Here is a 25,423-nt window from a genome sequence, read left to right as displayed (position 1 = left end):
CAGAGAAAGAGGAGAGAGAGAGAGAAACAGAGAAAGAGGAGAGAGAGAAACAGAGAAACAGAGAAACAGGAGAGAGAGAGAGAAACAGAGAAACAGAGAAAGAGGAGAAAGAGAAACAGAGAAACAGAGAAACAGGAGAGAGAGAGAGAAACAGAGAAAGAGGAGAGAGAGAGAGAGAAACAGAGAAACAGGAGAGAGAGAGAGAAAGAGGAGGGGGAGAGAGGGGGAAGTGTTGATGTTATGCTAAGCTACTCTGTATGAAATTTAGGAATGCTGTGAAAACAGCATCACAGAGAGGGGACAGAGAGAGAAAATCAGAAATGTTGTGAAAACACAGTCAGTCTTGTCAGAAGAGAAGCCTAAAGGCTGCTGGGTAAGAATGGAGACCCACATGATGCTACTGCTGCCTCACTGAATTAGCAAAAGTCAATCTTGGTCCAGATTCTCTGTGTCCATATGTTCGTAGTCTGTTTCAGCAAAATTGTCCAGATCGTGTGTGTGTGTGTGTGTGTGTGTGTGTTCTGAATCATCAAGTTCCTATGATCCAGATGTACAGATTGGATTTTATACAGAGTATTCAGCGTATTACTGACTCAGGCAGTCCAGGAAACAACACACACACACACACACACACACACACACACACACACACACACACACACACACACACACACACACACACACACACACACACACACACACACACACACACACACACACAAGGACTGACTGTGTTTATGTGTTTGTGCATGCATGTGTGTGCGTTCGTTCATCTGTCTGTTGGTGTGTAAATATTATTGTTTGTGTTTTACTGTTTGTGCTGCTTGGGAGTGTAAATGGCTTTGGGTAATTGGAGTTGTTAGTGAGTACACAGCTGATTTATCTCTGTGATAATTGCTGGGAAGGATTAAACAATCCCTAAACATACAATAGGTTATGTCCTGGTGAATCTAGACTAATATCACTGGCCTTGGATGTCTGAACGTATTATAGCTTCTCTTTCTGTTTTTACCATGGACCACAGTGTTCTGGGGTCGTATTCATAATGTTTCTTCCTTTTACATACTAATTATACAGACAGGGGGGAACTGATCCTAGATCAGCACTCCTACTATGAATAAAGGCCCTGATTCTCCAAGTCTTTCTGCTTCCTCTGTCCTTATTGACTGTCCCTTGAAGATCTGAATGGATTGAATAGGTGGCAGTTCCTCTCTACTCTATCGGACATACTAGATGGAGCTATTGGGATGTTTTGTACATCTATCTAATAGTTTCAAATCCACGATGAGAAGTCAGTGAGGGAAGGGGAGTGAGTTAGAGAGGATCGGAACAGCCTTTTCCTATTTCACTAGCATTGTTTTGGAGTCAGAATGCAGTCCACTAGTAGACCGACAGTACGGTCAGTGTTCATTCAGAGATGGACTTCATTAGAGTGCGGTTGCATCCCAATCAATATATCCTACCTTCTACTATTGTCTACTATTTCCTACACATCTAAAAGCATAGTTTCCACCTTCCATCTTTCTTAAACCATTGAAGGGACACTTTGCTAGGAAGGAGAAATAATTGGGACGTAGCCTGTATATTCCTTGATGTTAAGTACTTCCTGTGTACTTTATTTTGTTAAGTTGTCTACTTACTGTCTGCAGAAAATCGGCTGCGATGGCATCATCGGCTCATCAGCCAAGGAGGACCGCTGTGGGGTGTGTAACGGAGACGGACACTCCTGTAAGATTGTCAAGGGAGACTTCAACCACACCAAGGGCAGGGGTGAGTACTGGGTTGGGGGGAAGTTCTAACAATGTCTTTTTCAGTTGGGAATATCTGGCGTTTGTTCATAATGGCACACAATGGAAAACGTGTTCAAACGTTTTGCAACAGAAATATAAAATGAGCTTTAGTTAAGTCCAGCTAATCCTTCCCTGTGTCTGTCTATTTTCTTCCGGTTGGTGCTTAATGAACATGACCCTGATGGGAACAGAATGGAAAATGGATGAGTGTAGGTTATTAGTCCTACTCCACTAAAAGAGAGGTCAGAAATGACAGGCAAAGATGAAGAGGACAGATTTGGTGTACACCAGTTAGAGTTACATTGGGCCGTCAGTGTTTACCTGCTATACTGGACACATTACTGTTGGCTAGCGCTAGCAGAGTGCATTACATTTTTGTCAACTTTTCTCTGGCGGAAGCCACACATTAATATATTGAAAATAGAGCCAGAGTGTAATTTTGAGGCCCTTTATCTACTTGTGGATACTATTTTATGTTTCTGTGTTCAGTAAGAAAGAAGTTAGAGGTAGTTTCGCGAGCCAATGCTAACTAGCGGCTAGCATGCTAGCTAATTTGCCTAAATCCCAAAGTATCCCTTTAAGGCATTTAACCTCTGGTGGAAAGTCACCGGGAACAATCTTAGCAAGGTGCCCTACAAACACTAGGGTATCTGGGATATCTGTAGCCCTCCAGTATCACTAAGCATGTAATACACACACACACCGGTGCCTCTGTCCCCCATAGGTAAAGTTCAGTTTCACAGGCAGAGCACTAGAAATGGCATTTAAGGCCGAACGTTAGGTTTTAATTACAAGATAACACCCCATTATTCCCTTGTAATGGCTTGAGGCCTGTGTGTGTGTGTGTGTGTGTGTGTGTGTGTGTGTGTGTGTGTGTGTGTGTGTGTGTGTGTGTGTGTGTGTGTGTGTGTGTGTGTGTGTGTGTGTGTGTGTGTGTGTGTGTGTGTGTGTGTGTGTGTGTGTGTGTGTGTGTGTGTGTGTGTGTGTGTGTGTGTACCTACTAAAAGGCGTGCAGATGGTCTGATTGTAATGCCGCTGAAGGACAGAAGCTTTCTTTCTTTTCTTTTTATTTGTATTTATTATGGATCCCCATTAGTTCCTGTCAAGGCACCAGCTACTCTTCCATTAGTTCCTGCCAAGACACCAGCTACTCTTCCTGGGGTTTATTATGGATCCCCATTAGTTCCTGTCAAGGCAGCAGCTACTCTTCCATTAGTTCCTGTCAAGGCACCAGCTACTCTTCCTGGGGTTTATTATGGATCCCCATTAGTTCCTGTCAAGGCACCAGCTACTCTTCCTGGGGTTTATTATGGATCCCCATTAGTTCCTGTCAAGGCACCAGCTACTCTTCCTGGGGTTTATTATGGATCCCCATTAGTTCCTGTCAAGACACCAGCTTCTCTTCCTGGGGTTTATTATGGATCCCCATTAGTTCCTGTCAAGGCACCAGCTACTCTTCCTGGGGTTTATTATGGATCCCCATTAGTTCCTGTCAAGGCACCAGCTACTCTTCCTGGGGTTTATTATGGATCCCCATTAGTTCCTGTCAAGGCACCAGCTACTCTTCCTGGGGTTTATTATGGATCCCCATTAGTTCCTGTCAAGACACCAGCTTCTCTTCCTGGGGTTTATTATGGATCCCCATTAGTTCCTGTCAAGGCAGCAGCTACTCTTCCATTAGTTCCTGCCAAGACACCAGCTACTCTTCCTGGGGTTTATTAAGGATCCCCATTAGTTCCTGCCAAGACACCAGCTACTCTTCCTGGGGTTTATTATGGATCCCCATTAGTTCCTGTCAAGGCAGCAGCTACTCTTCCATTAGTTCCTGCCAAGACACCAGCTACTCTTCCTGGGGTTTATTAAGGATCCCCATTAGTTCCTGCCAAGACACCAGCTACTCTTCCTGGGGTTTATTATGGATCCCCATTAGTTCCTGCCAAGACACCAGCTACTCTTCCTGGGGTTTATTAAGGATCCCCATTAGTTCCTGCCAAGACACCAGCTACTCTTCCTGGGGTTTATTATGGATCCCCATTAGTTCCTGCCAAGACACCAGCTTCTCTTCCTGGGGTTTATTAAGGATCCCCATTAGTTCCTGCCAAGACACCAGCTACTCTTCCTGGGGTTTATTATGGATCCCCATTAGTTCCTGTCAAGGCAGCAGCTACTCTTCCATTAGTTCCTGCCAAGACACCAGCTACTCTTCCTGGGGTTTATTAAGGATCCCCATTAGTTCCTGCCAAGACACCAGCTACTCTTCCTGGGGTTTATTATGGATCCCCATTAGTTCCTGTCAAGGCAGCAGCTACTCTTCCTGGGGTTTATTAAGGATCCCCATTAGTTCCTGCCAAGACACCAGCTACTCTTCCTGGGGTTTTTTATGGATCCCCATTAGTTCCTGTCAAGACACCAGCTACTCTTCCTGGGGTTTATTATGGATCCCCATTAGTTCCTGTCAAGGCAGCAGCTACTCTTCCTGGGGTTTATTATGGATCCCCATTAGTTCCTGCCAAGACACCAGCTTCTCTTCCTGGGGTTTATTATGGGTCCCCATTAGTTCCTGTCAAGGCAGCAGCTACTCTTCCTGGGGTTTATTATGGATCCCCATTAGTTCCTGCCAAGACACCAGCTTCTCTTCCTGGGGTTTATTATGGATCCCCATTAGTTCCTGTCAAGACAGCAGCTACTCTTCCTGGGGTTTATTATGGATCCCCATTAGTTCCTGCCAAGACACCAGCTTCTCTTCCTGGGGTTTATTATGGATCCCCATTAGTTCCTGTCAAGGCAGCAGCTACTCCTCCTGGGGTTTATTATGGATCCCCATTAGTTCCTGCCAAGACAGCAGCTACTCTTCCTGGGGTTTATTATGGATCCCCATTAGTTCCTGCCAAGACACCAGCTACTCTTCCTGGGGTTTATTATGGATCCCCATTAGTTCCTGTCAAGGCAGCAGCTACTCTTCCTGGGGTTTATTATGGATCCCCATTAGTTCCTGCCAAGACACCAGCTACTCTTCCTGGGGTTTATTAAGGATCCCCATTAGTTCCTGCCAAGACACCAGCTACTCTTCCTGGGGTTTATTATGGATCCCCATTAGTTCCTGCCAAGGCACCAGCTACTCTTCCTGGGGTTTATTATGGATCCCCATTAGTTCCTGCCAAGACACCAGCTACTCTTCCTGGGGTTTATTATGGATCCCCATTAGTTCCTGCCAAGACACCAGCTACTCTTCCTGGGGTTTATTATGGATCCCCATTAGTTCCTGTCAAGACAGCAGCTACTCTTCCTGGGGTTTATTATGGATCCCCATTAGTTCCTGTCAAGGCAGCAGCTACTCTTCCTGGGGTTTATTATGGATCCCCATTAGTTCCTGTCAAGGCAGCAGCTACTCTTCCTGGGGTTTATTATAGATCCCCATTAGTTCCTGTCAAGGCAGCAGCTACTCTTCCTGGGGTTTATTTAGGATCCCCATTAGTTACTGTCAAGGCAGCAGCTACTCTTCCTGGGATTCAGCAACATTAAGGCAGAGATATGCAATAAAAATATTACATGACATTACATAACACTTTTCACAACACATTAAAACCTCTTAAGGCTCCCCTGAATTTGTTCAACATTTTGTTAAAAATCGCGCAACATTTCAACGTCCTGCTACTCATGCCAGGAATATAGTATATGCATATGATTAGTATGTGTGGATAGAAAACACTCTGAAGTTTCTAAAACTGGTTAAATAATGTCTGTGACTATAACGGAACGTGAACAGCAAGCGAAATCCCAAGAAAAACCTGGTCACAAAAACCCCAAAAAAGTCCGCCATCCGCCAGTCTCTGAATTGTCTATCGCAAGAGAAAATAGATAACGGTCAGTTTACAGTTCCTACAGCTTCCACACGATGTCGCCAGTACTGGCATTTTCATTGGTTTAAATCCTTGGTGGAATGAGAAATAGGCCCTTCCTTTCGTCCAGTAAACAGGAAGAGACTTATGGGAGAGAGACAAAGGACGATGATATCAAGAGTAGCTGCTATTGAATACAGATCGCAGAACGTTTACAAATACCTAAAGTTGGGTTACAAAAGTAGTTTGAAGTGTTTTGTCAAAGATTATAGGCAACTTATTTAATTTAAAAAAATGGACGTTGCGTTTTGGAACGGAGCTTTTCCATGGATCAGACGGGCTATATAAATGGACATTTTGGGTATACATGGACGGATTTAATCGGGAAAAAGACCCAATTGTGATGTTTATGGGACATATAGGAGTGCCAACAAAGAAGCTTGTCAAAGGTAATGAATGTTTTATATTTTATTTCTGCGTTTTGTGTAGCGCCGGCTACGCTAATTATTTTGTTTACGTCCCCTTCAGGTATTTCGGGGTGTTGCATGCTATCAGATAATAGCTTCTCATGCTTTCGCCGAAAAGCATTTTAAAAATCTGACATGTTGGCTAGATTCACAACGAGTGTAGCTTTAATTCAGTACCCTGCATGTGTGTTTTAATGAAAGTTTGAGTTTTATCGAGTACTATTAGCATTTGGCGTTGCGCACTTCCATTTCCTGTTGACTAGGTGAGACGCTAGCGTCTCACATGGCTCTAAGAGGTTTTAACCTGTTGCGACGAGCAATCCCATATCCGGGAGCGTAATTATAGCCTCAAGCTCATTACCATAACGCAACGTTAACTATTCATGAAAATCGCAAATGAAATGAAATAAATATATTGGCTCACAAGCTTAGCCTTTTGTTAACAACACAATCATCTCAGATTTTCAAAAAATGCTTTTCAACCATAGCTACACAAGCATTTGTGTAAGAGTATTGATAGCTAGCATAGCATTAAGCCTAGCATTCAGCAGGCAACATTTTCACAAAAACAAGAAAAGCATTCAAATAAAATCATTTACCTTTGAAGAACTTCGGATGTTTTCAATGAGGAGACTCTCAGTTAGATAGCAAATGTTCAGTTTTTCCCAAAATATTATTTGTGTAGGAGAAATCGCTCCGTTTTGTTCATCACGTTTGGCTAAGAAAAAAACCCGAAAATTCAGTGCAAACTTTTTTCCAAATTAACTCCATAATATCGACAGAAACATGGCAAACGTTGTTTACAATCAATCCTCAAGGTGTTTTTCACATATCTATTCGATGATAAATCACTCGTGGCAGTTTTGTTTATCCCCTGTTCAAAATGGAAAAATGCACGCACCTGGAGATTACGCAATAGTTTCGACGGAGGACACCGAGCGGACACCTGGTAAATGTAGTCTCTTATGGTAAATTTTCCAATGATATGCCTACAAATACGTCACAATGCTGCAAACACCTTGGGGAAACGACAGAAAGTGTAGGCTCATTCCTTGCGCATTCACAGCCATATAAGGAGACATTGGAACACAGCGCATTCGAAATCTGGCTCACTTCCTGTATGAAATTTCATCTTGGTTTCGCCTGTAGCATTAGTTCTGTGGCACTCACAGACAATATCTTTGCAGTTTTGGAAACGTCAGAGTGTTTTCTTTCCAAAGCTGTCAATTATGTGCATAGTCGAGCATCTTTTCGTGACAAAATATCTTGTTTAAAACGGGAACGTTTTTCATCCAAAAATGAAATACTGCCCCCAGAGGTTCAAGAGGTTATTAAGATAACATTGGCCGTTCAAACACAACTCTGACACACTGTAATGGCAGTGTGAACAAGCGTGTGTGCGTGTGTGTGTGTGTGTGTGTGTGTGTGTGTGTGTGTGTGTGTGTGTGTGTGATTGAGAGATGGAGAGAAAGTGAGAATGAAGACGAGAGCAAGGAAGAGGGTATGTACAGTGTGTGTGTGTATGTACTGTGTGTGTGTACAGTGTGTATAGTGTGTGTGTGTGTGTGTGTGTGTGTGTGTGTGTAAATTTGCTAAAGCTATTCCACCTACCTCCTCCCCCTTCTCTCCTCTCCTCTGCTCCCCCCTCCCCTCCTCTCCTCTCCTACCCCCTCATCTCCTCTCCTCCCCCCTCCTCTCTTCTACCCCCAGTCTCCTCTAGCCACTGTAAGAGGGTTTCTACCTGTGTCATGGCTAAACCAAGGGCTGTCCCCAAGTGTTTCTCATGTAAGATGCCTGCTCTGTGTGTGTGTGTGTGTGTGTGTGTGTGTGCAGTGTGTGCGTGCGTGTGTGTGTGTGTGTGCATCCTGCCCTGATTGGAGTGTACACGTCGGTAGATGGGAGATCCAAACCTCCTTGGCTTCTCCTGGGATCAATAGCCAAAACGCAGATGGTCCACACACACACACACACACACACACACACACACACACACACACACACACTGTGGATCCCAACAGCTCGGCAGGGCTTGGCTTCCCGGCCCTCCTCCTGATGAACACACTGGGATACCTCGTAGTACTTCCTCATCCACCTGGGTTGTGGGAGAACAACAACAATATTCCAATGGCCAAAATCATTAAGAATCATATTGAAAATCTTGAACGTCATATTGTTAATCCCAGGAGAGCCCAGAGGAGGATGGGTCTGTCTTGTCATTCCCAGAGTAATGGCTGTAAATGAACAGTGTGTGTGTGTCTGTGTGTGTAATGGTGTGTAATGGTGTGTATACAGTAACTACATACAGAGTGGCAATCAACGTAACCCTGTGGTGTTGGTGATGGGTAGGGCCTGGAGTTTTTTCCATTCCATGTGACCTGACCAGGAAATACTCTGGGCCTTAGCGATGGGGTGTTGTTGTTAACAGCGTTTCTGGGTGTGTGGTTTGTGGTGTTTTCCTGTTGACTGTGTGAAGGGGTGCTCTTGGTAAAAAATTGCCCGTAGGCACAGATCTAGGATCAGTTTAGACTCCCCCCCAATCCTAACCTTAACCATTAGAGGGGGAGAAAGCTAAACTGATCTTAGATCAGTGTCAAGGCTACGGACACTTTTTACTCGTGACTTGTTCCTGTGTGCTGTGTAAAGAGATAATAGCATGGTTGTGGTAATTGCAGATCCAGCCCTGTAGGGCGGCACTACGGTGAGTACACACAGGGAGTCTGTACATAGTGGGGGGGCAGTAAAGAAGAACAAAGCAGCTCAACTAGGTCGAGGGGACTTGATTGTAGTGTAAGACCTGTGTGAAACTCTTGAGTTTGGTGTCAATCATGCATTGATGTCAAGTTTGTTACGTGTGGATCTCACGTTAGGATGTGGCCCCTTGAGATACAGGAATAAATCAAACTCAGTCTGGTAACACTAAAAAACTAAACAAAAACAATTGGGACAATAAAGAGGCATATATGGTGAAAGTTTGGAAGAATAAGCTATTTTATTTTCTCAGAAACGGTTGTATAGATACTGTGCTTTGGGATCTATTGTAGAGAGGAGGTTCTGCATCTCAAACGGCACCCTATTCCCTATGTAGTGCACTACAGGCACTATGGGTCTTGGTCAAAAGTAGTGCACTAGATAGGGAATAGGGTGCCATTTAGGATGCACACCTGGTCTCTCTTGACTCCACACCTGGTCTCTCTTGACTCCACAGAGCTTAACAGTCCCATTACACAGGGGTCAAAACCCCAACCTGTGCCATTTTGTTGGGGGTTCCTCCTATTGCAATTATCTACATTATGGAAGACCCTCTCCTCCCCTCTTTATATATCCCTATTTTGTTCTCTCTCTCTTATTCGCTGATGTATCTCTTTCTCTCTGTTCTTCCTCTTCTCCCTCCCTCCCTCCCTCCCTCCCTCCCTCCCTCCCTCCCTCCCTCTCTCTCTCTCCCTCCCTTTCTCTCTCTCTCTCTCTCCCTCCCTCCCTTTCTCTCTCTCACTGTGGGTCTTTCATATCTCTCTCCACTCTATTTTTTGTTTCCTTTTTTGACACATTTGTGTGTAAGCCTCAGAAGTAACAGTGGGACCACAGTCAGTCACCCGAGGGCCTGGGAACCAACGAGCTGCTTTGTATCATCACTACTGCCCAAACACTAGTGGGTGCTTGGATGCATGTCTGTGAGGAGGGAAGGGCTGGCAAGGGTCTAATCAGAGATTTCTCTCCCAGTCGGGTTAAGGCTGGAATCCATAGAACATTTCATAGGATCTCTGTGCTAGAATCAAATTAATGATTCAAAAGTGATGTCATAAAGCGGAAGTAGTGTATATCCAGTGGGATCCACAAAATGATTGGATCATTTTGCTCACATATACTTCCTGGTCTCTTATATGACACCTGTTGAATTCAGAGCCGTACATCTCAATGTGTGAATCCCAAATGCCACCGTATTCCCAATATAGTGCAATGCTTTTGATACAGGGCTCATTGAGCTCTAGTCTTAAATATCACACTATATAGGGAATATGGTGACATCTGGGTCACAACCTACCTATCTGTCTCTGGTTGAATCCTTCTTTTCAAACCCAGGCTCCGTGTGATGCTCCAGCACACAGAGACAGAAGGTCGAGAGAGAGAGGTTCTACCTCTTTCTGTCCACCGGTATTGAGTTAGATCACTGCTACTATGACCGTTACACCCCTATCTGTGTCCCAAACGATACCCTATTCCCTTCATAGTGTAGTACCTTTGACCAGAGTCTAGTGCACTACTTTTGAACAGGGCCCATGTGTAGAGAACAGGGTGTCATTTGGGATGTAGACCCTCTCTCTTTCTACTTCCTTCATTGTCCTCCTCCTTGCCTTTCACACAGAAAAATTATTTCAACCCTTTCCAAATTAACAGCTTGGATAAAGAACCAGCCCAGCCCAACCCTGTCTGTACTACCCCTTCCCCTCACCTCTCCTCACCTCCTCTCATCCCCCCTCACCTCTCGTCCTTTCCTCACCCCAGGTGTGGGTCCGGGTGTGGCTCCACCCACCTTACTCTCTTGTGTTTCTACAGGTTACATCGAGGCTGCTGTCATCCCCGTTGGTGCTAGGAGAATCAAAGTTGTGGAGGACAAGCCCTCACACAGCTTTCTGGGTAACACACACACACACACACACACACACACACACACACACACACACACACACACACACACACACACACACCCCCCCCCCCCCCCCCCACCCTACCTTGTTATGGGGTGCAGAGAACATTTAGCAGTTTTAAAGCTAATTTTCGTGCAATTCTATACATTCTTCTATACATTCTTGAAACTCTAATGTGTATTCATGTTATATTTGAGTACCTCAAACATTACAACATTACTACAAAATCTATGGGCTAAAAAACATTAGCTGACATGGGCTAGTTGATCTGGACATTTCTGCCAAGTTATAAATAGATCTCTAAGGTATATAATGACTAACATGACAAGAGGAACTGATGATGCAAGATGTGTTGAATTGCAGGAAATAAGCTTTAAACCTGCAAAATTCTCTCTTCGCCAACAAGACGGTTGTGGAACGTTTGTTTAATTTCGGTGCTTGTACCCATAGAAATAGGGGTGTGCAGGGGGGGAGTGGGATATTCCCTAATGCTGGAAGGGGGGCCTGGATGAAAACAGTTTGGGAACCCCTTTAATAGACAACCACACAAGTTCATATTATCTGTCTAATGATGTGAACTTGTATTCCCTAAAGCAGGGTACTCAACTACTATCTGAAACGGTCCAGTGACACAAATGTCCTAGGTGGCAAAGGTCCAGGTGGATATGGTCATTTATTGGCGCTGTGGTTCAGCATGGTAAAAAACCATGTTGTTATATCAAATGTTTTCAGAACACTGGTAAATACATTACAGGTTTTTACAATCGCTAGGACCCATTTCTCAATACTTAGGTCACCTTTTCAAAACTCTTCACACAGTGAGCACAACAGCAGTCTATGTGGGTTAAACTGTGGATAATGTTTCATTGCTTTGGCACAAAATGTTTACACATGTTTACATACTCTTTTCAAAACTGTTCAACTGAAGTTCAAAACCTAACATAAGCGATTGTCAAAAACTGTAAATGAGACCAATTAAACCTTTGTACATGGAACTTGAATTATTAAATAATATCTCAATTAAATTAAGTGCATGTTTTCTGGAGAACAAAGGAGAGTTAAATAACAAATCTGAAAGCACAGAAAGTCACTGTGGGCCATGCAATATTAATGTACAAGTCACTGTGGGTCATGCCATATTAATGTACAAGTCATTGTGGGTCATGCAATATTCATGTACAAGTCACTGTGGGTCATGCAATATTAATGTACAAGTCACTGTGGGTCATGCAATATTAATGTATAAGTCACTGTGGGCCATGCAATATTAATGTACAAGTCACTGTGGGTCATGCCATATTAATGTACAAGTCATTGTGGGTCATGCAATATTCATGTACAAGTCACTGTGGGTCATGCAATATTAATGTACAAGTCACTGTGGGTCATGCCATATTAATGTACAAGTCATTGTGGGTCATGCAATATTCATGTACAAGTCACTGTGGGTCATGCAATATTAATGTACAAGTCACTGTGGGTCATGCCATATTAATGTACAAGTCATTGTGGGTCATGCAATATTCATGTACAAGTCACTGTGGGTCATGCAATATTAATGTACAAGTCACTGTGGGTCATGCCATATTAATGTACAGGTCACTGTGGGCCATGCCATATTAATGTACAAGTCACTGTGGGCCATGCAATATTAATGTATAAGTCACTGTGGGCCATGCCATATTAATGTACAAGTCACTGTGATCCATGCAATATTAATGTATAAGTCACTGTGGGCCATGCCATATTAATGTATAAGTCACTGTGGGCCATGCCATATTAATGTACAAGTCACTGTGGGCCATGCAATATTAATGTATAAGTCACTGTGGGCCATGCCATATTAATGTATAAGTCACTGTGGGCCATGCCATATTAATGTATAAGTCACTGTGATCCATGCAATATTAATGTACAAGTCACTGTGGGTCATGCAATATTAATGTACAAGTCACTGTGGGTCATGCAATATTAATGTACAAGTCACTGTGGGTCATGCAATATTAATGTATAAGTCACTGTGGGTCATGCAATGCAATATTCATGTATCAGTCACTGTGGACCTCGCATCAATGAGAGAAATGACACTTTCTGTCTCTTTAAAATGCTTTGAACTTTGGCACAAATGGTGTGAGAGCAACTCTGGAGACACTGGTGCAGGTGTCCATTGGTGAGCCTGGAGCGATATTTGTTTTGAATAAAGTTCATTGTGGAGAAGGCTGATTCACAGCTGTATGTGGAGCCAAACATGGGCAGGATGTCTAGTGCTAGTTTCTTGAGAACAGGGACATCAGCTGCAGGCACCATCTTTCTATCTTTCCCCAGAATGTAAGACAGGGTCATAAAGACACATTTTCTTGTAGCTCAATCAACTCCATTTGCAGTGATGCAACTTCTACCCGTCTGAAGAGCTGTTTAGCTTCCTCTGACAACATCTACCCGTCTGAAGATCTGTTTAGCTTCCTCTGACAACATCTACCCGTCTGAAGATCTGTTTAGCTTCCTCTGACAACACCTACCCGTCTGAAGATCTGTTTAGCTTCCTCTGACAACATCTACCCGTCTGAAGATCTGTTTAGCTTCCTCTGACAACATCTACCAATCTGAAGATCTGTTTAGCTTCCTCTGACAACTTCTACCCGTCTGAAGATCTGTTTAGCTTCCTCTGACAACATCTACCCATCTGAAGATCTGTTTAGCTTCCTCTGACAACATCTACCCGTCTGAAGATCTGTTTAGCTTCCTCTGACAACATCTACCCATCTGAAGATCTGTTTAGCTTCCTCTGACAACACCTACCCGTCTGAAGATCTGTTTAGCTTCCTCTGACAACTTCTACCCGTCTGAAGATCTGTTTAGCTTCCTCTGACAACATCTACCCGTCTGAAGATCTGTTTAGCTTCCTCTGACAACATCTACCCGTCTGAAGATCTGTTTAGCTTCCTCTGACAACTTCTACCCGTCTGAAGAGCTGTTTAGCTTCCTCTGACAACATCTACCCGTCTGAAGATCTGTTTAGCTTCCTCTGACAACATCTACCCGTCTGAAGATCTGTTTAGCTTCCTCTGACAACTTCTACCCGTCTGAAGAGCTGTTTAGCTTCCTCTGACAACATCTACCCGTCTGAAGATCTGTTTAGCTTCCTCTGACAACTTCTACCCGTCTGAAGATCTGTTTAGCTTCCTCTGACAACATCTACCCGTCTGAAGATCTGTTTAGCTTCCTCTGACAACTTCTACCCGTCTGAAGATCTGTTTAGCTTCCTCTGACAACATCTACCCGTCTGAAGATCTGTTTAGCTTCCTCTGACAACATCTACCCGTCTGAAGATCTGTTTAGCTTCCTCTGACAACTTCTACCCGTCTGAAGAGCTGTTTAGCTTCCTCTGACAACATCTACCCGTCTGAAGATCTGTTTAGCTTCCTCTGACAACATCTACCCGTCTGAAGATCTGTTTAGCTTCCTCTGACAACTTTTTGTGACTAAGATGGTTCTGGATGACCAGCAAGCGATTCTCTTCCAACAGTGAAATCCCAGGCCCCCGTCCCTGCAGGAGGCCTTTTGCCTTTTGGTAGGCCGTCATTTTAAATGAGAATTTGTTCTTAACTGACTTGCCGAGTTAAATAAAGGTAAAATAAAAATATAAAAAAGTAATCAAAGCTAGCTTTGAGGTTCTTCATCAGCTTCTGGATGAAATCGACACGGTTGGGAACATCTTTGTCTCCCTGCGTTTGCACCAGAAGATTGGAGTTCTCCCTGGAGATCATTCTGGAAAAGCTCCAATTTCTTCTGGAAAGCCCAAACTGCTGCTATCATATCACACACTGTGTTGTCCTGTCCCTGCAGCTTAACATTCAGTTGATTGAGGTGTGATGTCATGTCTGTCACACTGTGTTGTCCTGTCCCTGCAGCTTAACATTCAGTTGATTGAGGTGTGATGTCATGTCTGTCACACTGTGTTGTCCTGCAGCTTAACATTCAGTTGATTGAGGTGTGATGTCATGTCTGTCACACTGTGTTGTCCTGCAGCTTAACATTCAGTTGATTGAGGTGTGATGTCATGTCTGTCACACTGTGTTGTCCTGCAGCTTAACATTCAGTTGATTGAGGTGTGATGTCATGTCTGTCACACTGTGTTGTCCTGCAGCTTAACATTCAGTTGATTGAGGTGTGATGTCATGTCTGTCACACTGTGTTGTCCTGCAGCTTAACATTCAGTTGATTGAGGTGTGATGTCATGTCTGTCACACTGTGTTGTCCTGCAGCTTAACATTCAGTTGATTGAGGTGTGATGTCATGTCTGTCACACTGTGTTGTCCTGCAGCTTAACATTCAGTTGATTGAGGTGTGATGTCATGTCTGTCAAAAATGCTACTGTTTCCCTCTTCTCGTCATCAGAAAACTGAGTTGCCTTGTCACTCTTTTGCTCTGATAAGAAAGCTTTGATTTCCTCCTGAATGGCCCAGAAAGGTTCCAAAACCCCGCCTTCACTGAGCCATCTGACATTGTGCAGTAGTAAGTCATCAAAGCTGGCATTAACCTCTGTCAGAAAGCCTCGTAGCAGGCGGTGTTCTTGATCAGTTTCATCATCGTTGTCATGACCTCAGAATACTCTTTTCCCAGACTGGCACACAGGACAGACTGATGGATGATTTGATGTCAGGACAGGGTGGTCCTCTTTTAAACATGTAACCAGTCCCCTCCTCTTCCTGTCATGGCTGGAGCTCCATCTGTGGTGATGGAGACCACTGACTTCAGAGCTCTCCCCCTTTTGGTCAGCATCCTTTTGACATTATCTCCCTGTGTGTCTGCTTCTAGATGTGTTAAGCCCAACAGCTCATCCCAGAATTACGTCTTTGTTTCATAATCAAATCTGACAAACAACAGAAGCAGGGCATTATCAGTGTTATCTGTTGAATCATCCACAGCCAATGAAATGCTTGGTGCATTCTGAATGACCTCATCAAGTTGTGAAGTCAAATCTTCAGCTAATATTTAATTTCTCCTCATTGCTGTGGAATCAAATCAAACTTTATTTTTCATGCCGAATACAAGTGTAGACCTTACCATGAAATGGTTACTTACAAGCACTTAACCAACAGTGCAGTTCAAGAAGAGTTAAGAAAATATTTACCAAATAAACTGAAGTAAAAAATAAAAGTAACACAATAACATAACAATAACAAGGCTATATACAGGGGGTACCGGTAATCTGTATTGTTTACCTGCAAACAAGGTGTCAGCAACTTCACACATGCGTTCTTTTACCATCTCAGCGTCAGTGTTTTCCCTAAACCCAAGCTATCCTCAGTGAACGCACCGTTGCACGTTGTTGGGCTTTCAGGAAATTGACATGGACTTTTTGTCTCATATTGGGATTTGAGTTGTTTAATCTTGTTTGTTCTCACCTCCGTGTTCAGAGGATAAGTCTGATCTATATTACTATGCTTGGTGTAATGACGCTTAACATTGCCACTTTTCACGAGGGCTTCGGACTCGCTGCATATCAGGCACATGTGTTTTGTTCTGGTTGTGGGGAGAATGCATTTTCTGTCCACTCGCCGTCAACAATTTTTTTTAACAAGCCATATTAACAAGGATACTGGTAACTAAGCTCCTTCTATCTGTGATATTAACAGTTGAACCTCAGTGAAATATTTATGTTTCTTTCTGCCTGCTTGTTCCGAGGTGTTGTAGAGGATATTTGCATTGATGTGATTGGGTAAGCCATGGGCTCTTGCATTTAACCACATGATTGGATTAGACGGGGCACTAGTAGAGGTGGGGGAGAGTGAGAGAGTGAGAGGAAGACAGGTTGCCGAGTTAGAGAGGCCGTGGCGCCCGGGTCATTTTTGAAAGCTGTTTTTAAAAATGATTGATTGACTTGTATATGACTACTGTAAATGCTATGTTGTTGTTCTGCCAGTTGAGTTTGGCTGCCCCATACAGTCTTAAGCCAGTGCTAAAACATTCTGCACTGTCTAGCATGTTTTGTTCTCTGTCGACTCTGCAGGGAAATTTGAAAGCCGATAAACACACTCATTTGTCAGCCGCTTGTAAAGTGTTTGAACACTTCACTCTTGCGGTTTCCTTTTGAGTGTTCTGACAACAGCTATTAAACATTTTTCTAACTGTTAAGTGCTTTGTCAACAGGAAGAGTACACTGGGGACTGGAGACATCTAGTTCTGTGTGTAATGATAGGACAGGCTGGGATCCTCTCTAGTGATAGGAGGGAGTTGAGGGATGGAGGGAGAAGAGGGATGGCGAAGAGAGGAAGGGAAGTAGGGAGGTACAGATGGAAGGGAGGGAGGAGAGACTGAAAGGCTAGCCACTCCCTTTGAAAATACATCTGGTGATCTAAAGAAACACTCCAACACTACTTCCTTTTGTACAGTGTGAGGTATGTCTCCACCACGTTTTATATGATAAAGTTTCCCCAAGACGCTGATCTTGGGTCAGTTTAGGATGTAGGTAGAGTTATTAAAGTGAATATGCATAGATAATAACAGAGAGTAGCTGTAGCATAGAAGGGGGGCAATGCAAATCGTCTGGGTAGCCATTTGATTAGCTGTTCAGGAATCTTATGTCTTGGGGGTAGAGGCTGTTTAGAAGCCTCTTGGACCTAGACTTGGCGCTCCGGTACCGCTTGCCATGCGGTAGCAGAGAGAACAGTCCATGACTAGGGTGGCTGGAGTCTTTGACAATTTTTAGGGCCTTCCTCTGACACCGCCTGGTATAGAGGTCCTGGATGGCAGGAAGCTTGGCCCCGGTGATGTACTGGGCCGGATGCACTACCCTCTGTAGAGCCTTGCGGTTGGAGGCCGAGCAGTTGCCATACCAGACAGTGATGCAACCCGTCAGGATGCTCTTGATGGTGCAGCTGTAAAACCTTTTGAGGATCTGAGGACCCATGCCAAATCTTTTCAGTCTCCTGATGGGGAATAGCTTTTGTCGTGCCGTCACGACTGTCTTGGTGTGCTTGGACCATGATCGTTTGTTGGTGATGTGGACGCCAAGGAACTTGAATCTCTCAATCTGCTCCACTACAGCCCCGTCGATGAGAATGAGGGCGTGCTCTGTCCTCCTTTTCCTATAGTCCACAATCATCTCCTTCGTCCTGATCAAGTTGAGGAAGAGGTTGTTGTCCTTGCACCACACGGTCAGGTCTCATCGTTGTTGGTGATCAGGCCTACCACTGTTGTCATCAGCAAACTTAATGATGGTGTTTGAGTCATGCAGCCAATGAGTGAAAAGGGAGTACAGGAGGGGACTGAGCACGCACCCCTGAGGGGCCCCCGTGTTGAGGATCAGCATTGCGGATGTGTTGTTACCTACCCTTACCACCTGAGGGCAGCCCATCAGGAAGTCGAGGATCCAGTTGCAGAGGAAGGTGTCCTAGGGTCCTTAGCTTAGTTTTGAGCTTTGAGGCCACTATGGTGTTGAAAGCTGAGCTGTAGTCAATTAATAGCATTCTCACGTAGGTGTTCCTTTTGTCCAGGTGGGAAAGGGCAGTGTGGAGTGCAATAGAGATGGCATCTTCTGTGGATGTGGTATGTTGGTGTGGTATGCAAATTGGAGTAGGTCTAGGGTTTCTGGGATAATGGTGTTGATGTGAGCCATGACCAGCCTTTCAAAGCATTTCATGGCTACAGACATGTGTGCTACGGGTCGGTAGTAATTTAGGCAGGTTACCTTAGTGTTCTTGGGCACAGGGACTATGGTGGTCTCCTAGAAACATTTTTTATTACAGACAGGGAGAGGTTGAAAATGTCAGTGAAGACACTTGCCAGTTGGTCAGCGCATGCTTGGAGTACACGTCCTGGTAATCCACCTGGCTCTGCGGCCTTGTGAATGTTGACCTGTTTAAAGGTCTTACTCACATCGGCTGCGGAGAGCGTGATCACACAGTCGTCCGGAACAGCTGATGCTCTCATGCATGTTTAGGTGTTACTTGCCTCGAAGTGAGCATAGAAGTTATTTAGCTTGTCTGGTAGGCTCATGTCACTGGGCAGCTCTCAGCTTGCTTCCTTTTGTAGTCTGTAATAGTTTGCAAGCCCTGCCACATCTGACGAGTGTCGGAGTCGGTATAGTATGATTCGATCTTAGTTCTGTATTGACGCTTTCCCGGTTGGATGGTTCGTCAGAGGGCATAAAGGGATTTCTTATAAGCTTGCGGGTTAGAGTCCCGCTGCTTGAAAGCGGCAGTTCTACCCTGGTTAATCTTAAGATTGGGAGAGGAGAAGCTGATCCTCAGTCTGTACCTAAGGGAAACTTGTGAAATACTATGTGTAGAAAAGGAAAAGAGAATTTATGTTTTTTGTAGAGCTAGTAAACAACACAGTGATGACCATGGAACAGTGATGCTAATAATCTAGCGATGACCATGGAACAGTGATGCTAATATTCTAATGATTACCATGGAACTGTGATGCTAATAATCTAGCGATGACCATAGAACAGTGATGCTAATATTCTAGAGATGACCATGGAACAGTGATGCTAATATTCTAACGATGACCATGGAACAGTGATGCTAATAATCTAGCGATGACCATGGAACAGTGATGCTAATATTCTAATGATGACCATGGAACTGTGATGCTAATATTCTAATGATGACCATGGAACAGTGATGCTAATATTCTGATGATGACCATAGAACAGTGATGCTAATATTCTAATGATGACCATGGAACAGTGATGCTAATATTCTGATGATGACCATGGAACAGTGATGCTAATATTCTAACGATGACCATGGAATAGTGATGCTAATATTCTAATGATGACCATGGAACAGTGATGCTAATATCCTAATGATTACCATGGAACAGTGATGCTAATATTCTAACGATGACCATGAGACAGTGATGCTAATATTCTAATGATGACCATGGAACAATGATGCTAATATTCTAATGATGACAATGGAACAATGATGCTAATATTCTAATGATGACCATGGAACAGTGATGCTAATATCCTAATGATTACCATGGAACAGTGATGCTAATATTCTAACGATGACCATGAGACAGTGATGCTAATATTCTAATGATGACCATGGAACAATGATGCTAATATTCTAATGATGACCATGGAACAATGATACTAATATTCTAATGATGACCATGGAAACAGTGATGCTATTATTCTAATGGTGACCATGGAACAGTGATGCTAATATTCTGATGATGACCATAGAACAGTGATGCTAATATTCTGATGATGACCATGGAATAGTGATGCTAATATTCTAATGATGACCAATGAACAGTGATGCAAATAATCTAACGATGACCATGGAACAGTGATACTAATATTCTAATGCATTTTAATTTAAGTTGATTTAACGATGTGGCTAAACACAATTTGAAAGATCTGAAGTAGTTTTTTTGTATATAGTTAATATTATGTTCCTGGGCAGTTTTATAGTAAAGTGTTTAAATTATTTTCAATTCCATCTAAATCTGTAAGTTCATTGACATGCAGTAAAACAAACGTGTTTAGAAAGAGTCCATTCACTGTGCAAGGTGTTTTTATTTCTCTGGAGCTCTCTCTGGTCGTCAAGTCCTTCCAAAATAATAATTAAAACAACATGCATTTGGAAAAACCTGGCTCAAACATTCAATTATTATGGAATGTCTTACAGTACACCCCAACAGTCTCTCTGTTTCGCTCTTTATTCTCTCTCTCTTTATTTTCTCGCTCTCTCTCCACCCTCGCTCTCTTTCTAATGCATTACCCAACAACCTTAAGTCAAGCACCGCATGTCCACAGGGGATAACTGTGGACATGCGGTGAGGTAGTCTGTTTGCTGGACTTCACAACCTCCACAGTCTCCACATCAAGGGACACTCTCTTAGTTGGAACCGACTGGGTCTCTGATGCTGTGCTGCTTTCCTGTGGTTCAGGCACTGCGAGAAGTAAAACCTCACTGACCGGGTCAGCTATTTCGAAAGTAGCCAATTTGGGCATCAAAAGTCATTTTCAGAGAAGTGAAGAGAAGTGTGTGTTCACTTTGCCTGCCTGCTACATGTTAATTGTTTGTTTGCTCCTCTTTAAATAAAAAATATACATATTTTAGGTTAGAGACATGGTTTGAATTATGGGTTTGTATAAAGGTAGTGATGTAAGGGGACAGTCAGAGTGGGAATTGAACCCTGCGTTTACAGGTCTAGGCATGTTGGTGGAGACTGTGGTATGCTTACTTTCAATGGAAGTGATAGGGGCAAGTGATAGGGAACCATCTAACATCAAGTTGTCCTGAACTTCCTCTTAAATTAATTCTACATCCTGCTTGTTCCAGCAATGAAAGACTCTACCAAGAGGTCCATCAACAGCGACTGGAAGATTGAGCTTCCTGGAGAGTTCCAGCTGGCCGGCACTACAGTGCGCTACGTCCGGAGAGGACTCTGGGAGAAAATGTCCGCCAAGGGACCCACCAAGACCCCGCTGTACCTCATGGTAAACCTATCATGTAGAGAGAGATTTTGTGTGTGTGTGTGTGTGTGTGTGTGTGTGTGTGTGTATCCCTATCATGCGAATGCATGTTGAGCTGATGCATTTAACCTCCTCAGTCTACTCCACATGATGACAGAGATCAGAGAGGGTCAGTTAAGAGCATGGAAATTGGGCTTCAAAGGGAGGAAGTTGTTAGTTTAAATGTAATCTTTATTTAACTACAGTTAAGTTAAGAACACATTCTTATTTACAATGACAGCCTACCAGGGAACGCTCTAACTTGTGGTATTGGCTGGAGCGGAATGGTATCAAATACACCAAACACATGTTTTGATGGCATTCCATTCGCGCCGTCCCAGCCATTATTGGGAACCAATAATTATACCATTATACCTCCACTGGATCATACATCTTTACAACACTGGCAGGGATTATAGAGAATGAATGAATGAATGCGTGCTCTCTCTCTCTCTCTCTCTCTCTCTCTCTCTCTCTCTCTCTCTCTCTCTCTCTCTCTCTCTCTGTCTCTGTCTCTGTCTCTGTCTCTCTCTCTCTCGATTCAATTTAAGGGCTTTACAGGCATGGGAACATGTGTTAACATTGCCAAAGCAAGTGAAATAGATAATAAACAAAAGTGAAATAATCAATCAAAAATAAACAATAAACGTTCTACTCACAAGTTTTAAAGGAATAGACACATTTCAAACGTCATATTATGGCTATGTACACTGTTATAAGGATGTACAAATAGATAAAGTACACAAGGGAAGATAAATAAACATAAATGGATTGTATTTACAATGGTGTTTGTTCTTCACTGGTTGCCCTTTTCTTGTGGCAACAGGCCACAAATCTTGCTGCTGTGATGGCACACTGTGGAATTTCACCCAGTAGATATGGGAGTTTATCAAAATTGATTTGTTTTGGAATTCTTTGTGGGTCTCTGTCATCTGAGGGAAATATGTGTCTCTAATATGGTCATACATTTGGCAGGAGGTTAGGAAGTGCAGCTCAGTTTCCACCTCATTTTTGTGGGCAGTGTGCACATAGCCTGTCTTCTCTTGAGAGCCAGGTCTGCCTATGGCGTCCTCTGCAAGGCCATGCTCACTGAGTCTGTATATAGTCAAAGCTTTCCTTAATTTTCGGTCAGCCACGGTGGTCATGTATTCTGCCACTGTGTATTCTCTGTTGAGTGCCAAAATATAATTCAATTTTTTTGTTAATTATTTCCCATTTGTCAAGTAATTATCTCTTGGTTTTCTTATGATTTGGTTGGATCTAATTGTGTTTCTGTTGCTGTCCTGGGGCTCTGTGGGGTCTGTTTGTGAATAGAGCCCTAAGACCAGCTTGCTTTGGGGACTCATCTCTAGGCTAATTTCTCTGTAGCTTTGTTTTGGAAGGTTTGGGAATCACTTCCTTGTAAGTGGTTGTAGACTTTATCGTCTCTTTTCTTGATTTTGATAATTAGCAGGTAGCGGCCTAATTTTTCTCTGTATGCATTATTTGGTGTTTTACGAACACAGAGGATGTTTTTGCAGAATTCTGCATACAGAGGCTCAATTTGGTGTTTGTCCCATTTTGTGAATTCTTGGTTGATGAGCGGACCCCAGACCTCACAACCATAAAGGGAATGTCACGACTTCCCCCGAAGTTGTTCCCTCTCCTTGTTCGGGCGGCGTTCGGCGGTCGACGTCACCGGCTTTCTAGCTGCCACCGATCCATGTTTCATTTTTCCTTTTGTTTTGTCTGTTTACACACCTGGTTCCCATCTCATAATTATGTTCCTTATTTAACCCTCTGGTTTCCCTTTCTGTTTTGTGCGTGATTGTCTTTCGTGTGTTGGAGTTTGAGTCCTGTTTTGTCCTTGTTTTGTAACTGGATTTTTGTTCCGTTCTTGGATTGAGTAAATACAGTGTTTGTTACTCTTACCTGTGTCCTGCGCCTGACTCCTTCGCTATCTTCTAGATAGACTCTGACAGGGAAATGGCATAGGTCTGATCTGTGGGGGGCCTATATGCTGTGGGTGTGGCCAGGCTTTGTTTGGCGGGGTCTCAGCTGGTTGGATTGTGGCTGGTGATGCTGTGGTCTGGGTGTAAGTCCTCATGGCGTGGGTTCTCTCAGTGCAGGTCCTTTGGGAGGGGTCTTGCAGGTCTGGGAGGGTGTCTCACTGGTCTGGGCGTGGTGTCCGTTGCTCTGTTGCTCCTGTTTGAGGTTCTGGGGCTGCGGTTGAGGGTGACATCCTTCAGGGTCCTGGCAAAAGTTGGGATTGCTGCCTTGTAGAGGTGGACCTCTCTCTCTTTCCTTTACAAAGTATTTCAGGATGCTTGGGGGAGGCTGTATGTTCTGCTAGAGAGGGCAGGTTAAATGTACGTCTGTAATGTGGATCTGGATTGTGCATTGTACTGATAATGTGGTTGTGCTAAGGTTTGGTGCTATGGATTTAGAAGGGGGGAGGCTCTATATATTATGTATCTCTCCTCACTCACTCACTCTGTGTCTCTGAACATGACCCAGTCTCTCAACCCATATCTATGGTATACACTATCAGGACATTGTGTCTGAACATAACAAGCCAGTGTTTCTAAACATAACTCCCTCTCCCCTAGGTGCTGTTGTTCCATGACCAGACCTATGGGATACACTATGAGTACACAGTGTCTCTGAACGTAACTGAACGTGATGATGTCAGTGAGGAGCAGAGAGCACCAGAGCACCTCTACCTTTGGACACACAGCTCCTGGCAAGACTGCAACGTACAATGTGGAGGAGGTATGACGCACACACATCCCAAGGAGAGTCTTTGCAGGGTTTGTGATAGCTGTTGACCTTGGATTCATGCATAGTGAACTTTCAGCCACCCCCTCCAGTTCCCCCCCACCCCCCTCCAGTACACCCCTCCCCTTCAGTCCCCCCAGTTCCCCCTCCTCCCCCACCCCCCACCCCACCCCCCCTCCAGTTCCCCCCCCCAGTTCCCCCATACCCCCTTCAGTTCCCCCACCCCCCTTCAGTTACCCTCCACCCTTTCAGGTCCCCCCCACCACCCTTCAGTTCCCCACACCCACCTTCAGTTACCCCCTTCAGTTCCCCCCGCCCCCTTCAGCAACCCCCCACCCCCCTTCAGTTCCCCCACCCCCCTTCAGTTCCCCACCCCCCTTCAGTTCCCCCCCCTTCAGTTCCCCCACCCCCTTCAGTTCCCCCACCCCCTTCAGTTCCCCCACCCCCTTCAGTTACCCTCCACCCTTTCAGGTCCCCCCCACCACCCTTCAGTTCCCCACACCCACCTTCAGTTACCCCCTTCAGTTCCCCCCGCCCCCTTCAGCAACCCCCCACCCCCCTTCAGTTCCCCCACCCCCCTTCAGTTCCCCACCCCCCTTCAGTTCCCCCCCCTTCAGTTCCCCCACCCCCTTCAGTTCCCCCACCCCCCTTCAGTTCCCCCACCCCCTTCAGTTCCCCACCCCCCTTCAGTTCCCCACCCCCCTTCAGTTCCCATACCCCCTTCAGTTCCCCCACCCCCCTTCAGTTCCCCCACCCCCTTCAGTTACCCTCCACCCTTTCAGGTCCCCCCCACCACCCTTCAGTTCCCCACACCCACCTTCAGTTACCCCCTTCAGTAACCCCCCACCCCCTTCAGTCCCCCCAACCCCCCTTCAGTTCCCCCACCCCCTTCAGTTCCCCACCCCCCTTCAGTTCCCATCCACCACTGCTGCTTCTATCCGTTGGGGTTACAAGTTAGATATGGGTCTCTAATCTTGACTGTGGAGCGTCACGTCTGTTCTCCATGCTGATGCACTAATCTGGGGCTGGTTGCCCAGCGCAGAGGATCCGCCAGGATCCGGGTTCCACAACAAACATCAAACACAGCTTGGCTGGATGGCTGCCTGGGGCAATGAGGGATGTGGAGAGGGATGTTGCTCTCACACATTCACATGAGCAAACACAAATATATACTGTTGAGGCTAGTGAGGTTGGGTTAGTGGGTTACACCTGGTTGGTGAGGCTGGAGCCATTCGGCTGGGACTGAGGTAGAGAGGGTTGGGGCTTGAAGGCTGTGCTTAGAGGCTGTGTCGGAGGGTTCGTTGGATTGATTGTTGGGACTGAGGTAGTGGGATGGGGCTTGGAGGCTGGGCTTAGAGACTGTGTCAGAGGGTTAGTTGGATAGATTGTTGGGACTGAGGTAGTGGGTTGGATCTTGGAGACGTGTTAGAGGCTATGTCAGAGG

The 25,423-nt window shown here is 44.6% G+C and overlaps 1 protein-coding gene across 1 annotated transcript in view; it reads left to right on the top strand.

Annotated features, from left to right (window-relative positions):
- LOC139384483 (A disintegrin and metalloproteinase with thrombospondin motifs 17-like) overlaps nucleotides 1-25,423 on the top strand; it is a 197,538-nt gene that overhangs the window by 145,016 nt on the left and 27,099 nt on the right. The window contains exons 15-19 of the mRNA XM_071129270.1: nucleotides 1,650-1,770; nucleotides 7,807-7,881; nucleotides 10,648-10,728; nucleotides 21,050-21,207; nucleotides 23,811-23,973. Coding sequence (XP_070985371.1) covers nucleotides 1,650-1,770; nucleotides 7,807-7,881; nucleotides 10,648-10,728; nucleotides 21,050-21,207; nucleotides 23,811-23,973 — 598 coding nt within the window. The remainder of the gene's footprint in view (nucleotides 1-1,649; nucleotides 1,771-7,806; nucleotides 7,882-10,647; nucleotides 10,729-21,049; nucleotides 21,208-23,810; nucleotides 23,974-25,423) is intronic.

This window comes from Oncorhynchus clarkii, chromosome 26 (genome assembly GCF_045791955.1).
Source record: "Oncorhynchus clarkii lewisi isolate Uvic-CL-2024 chromosome 26, UVic_Ocla_1.0, whole genome shotgun sequence".
Classification (NCBI taxonomy): domain Eukaryota; kingdom Metazoa; phylum Chordata; class Actinopteri; order Salmoniformes; family Salmonidae; genus Oncorhynchus; species Oncorhynchus clarkii.
Note: the sequence above shows the minus strand (reverse complement) of the source record. Positions and strands in the feature narration are given on the sequence as shown.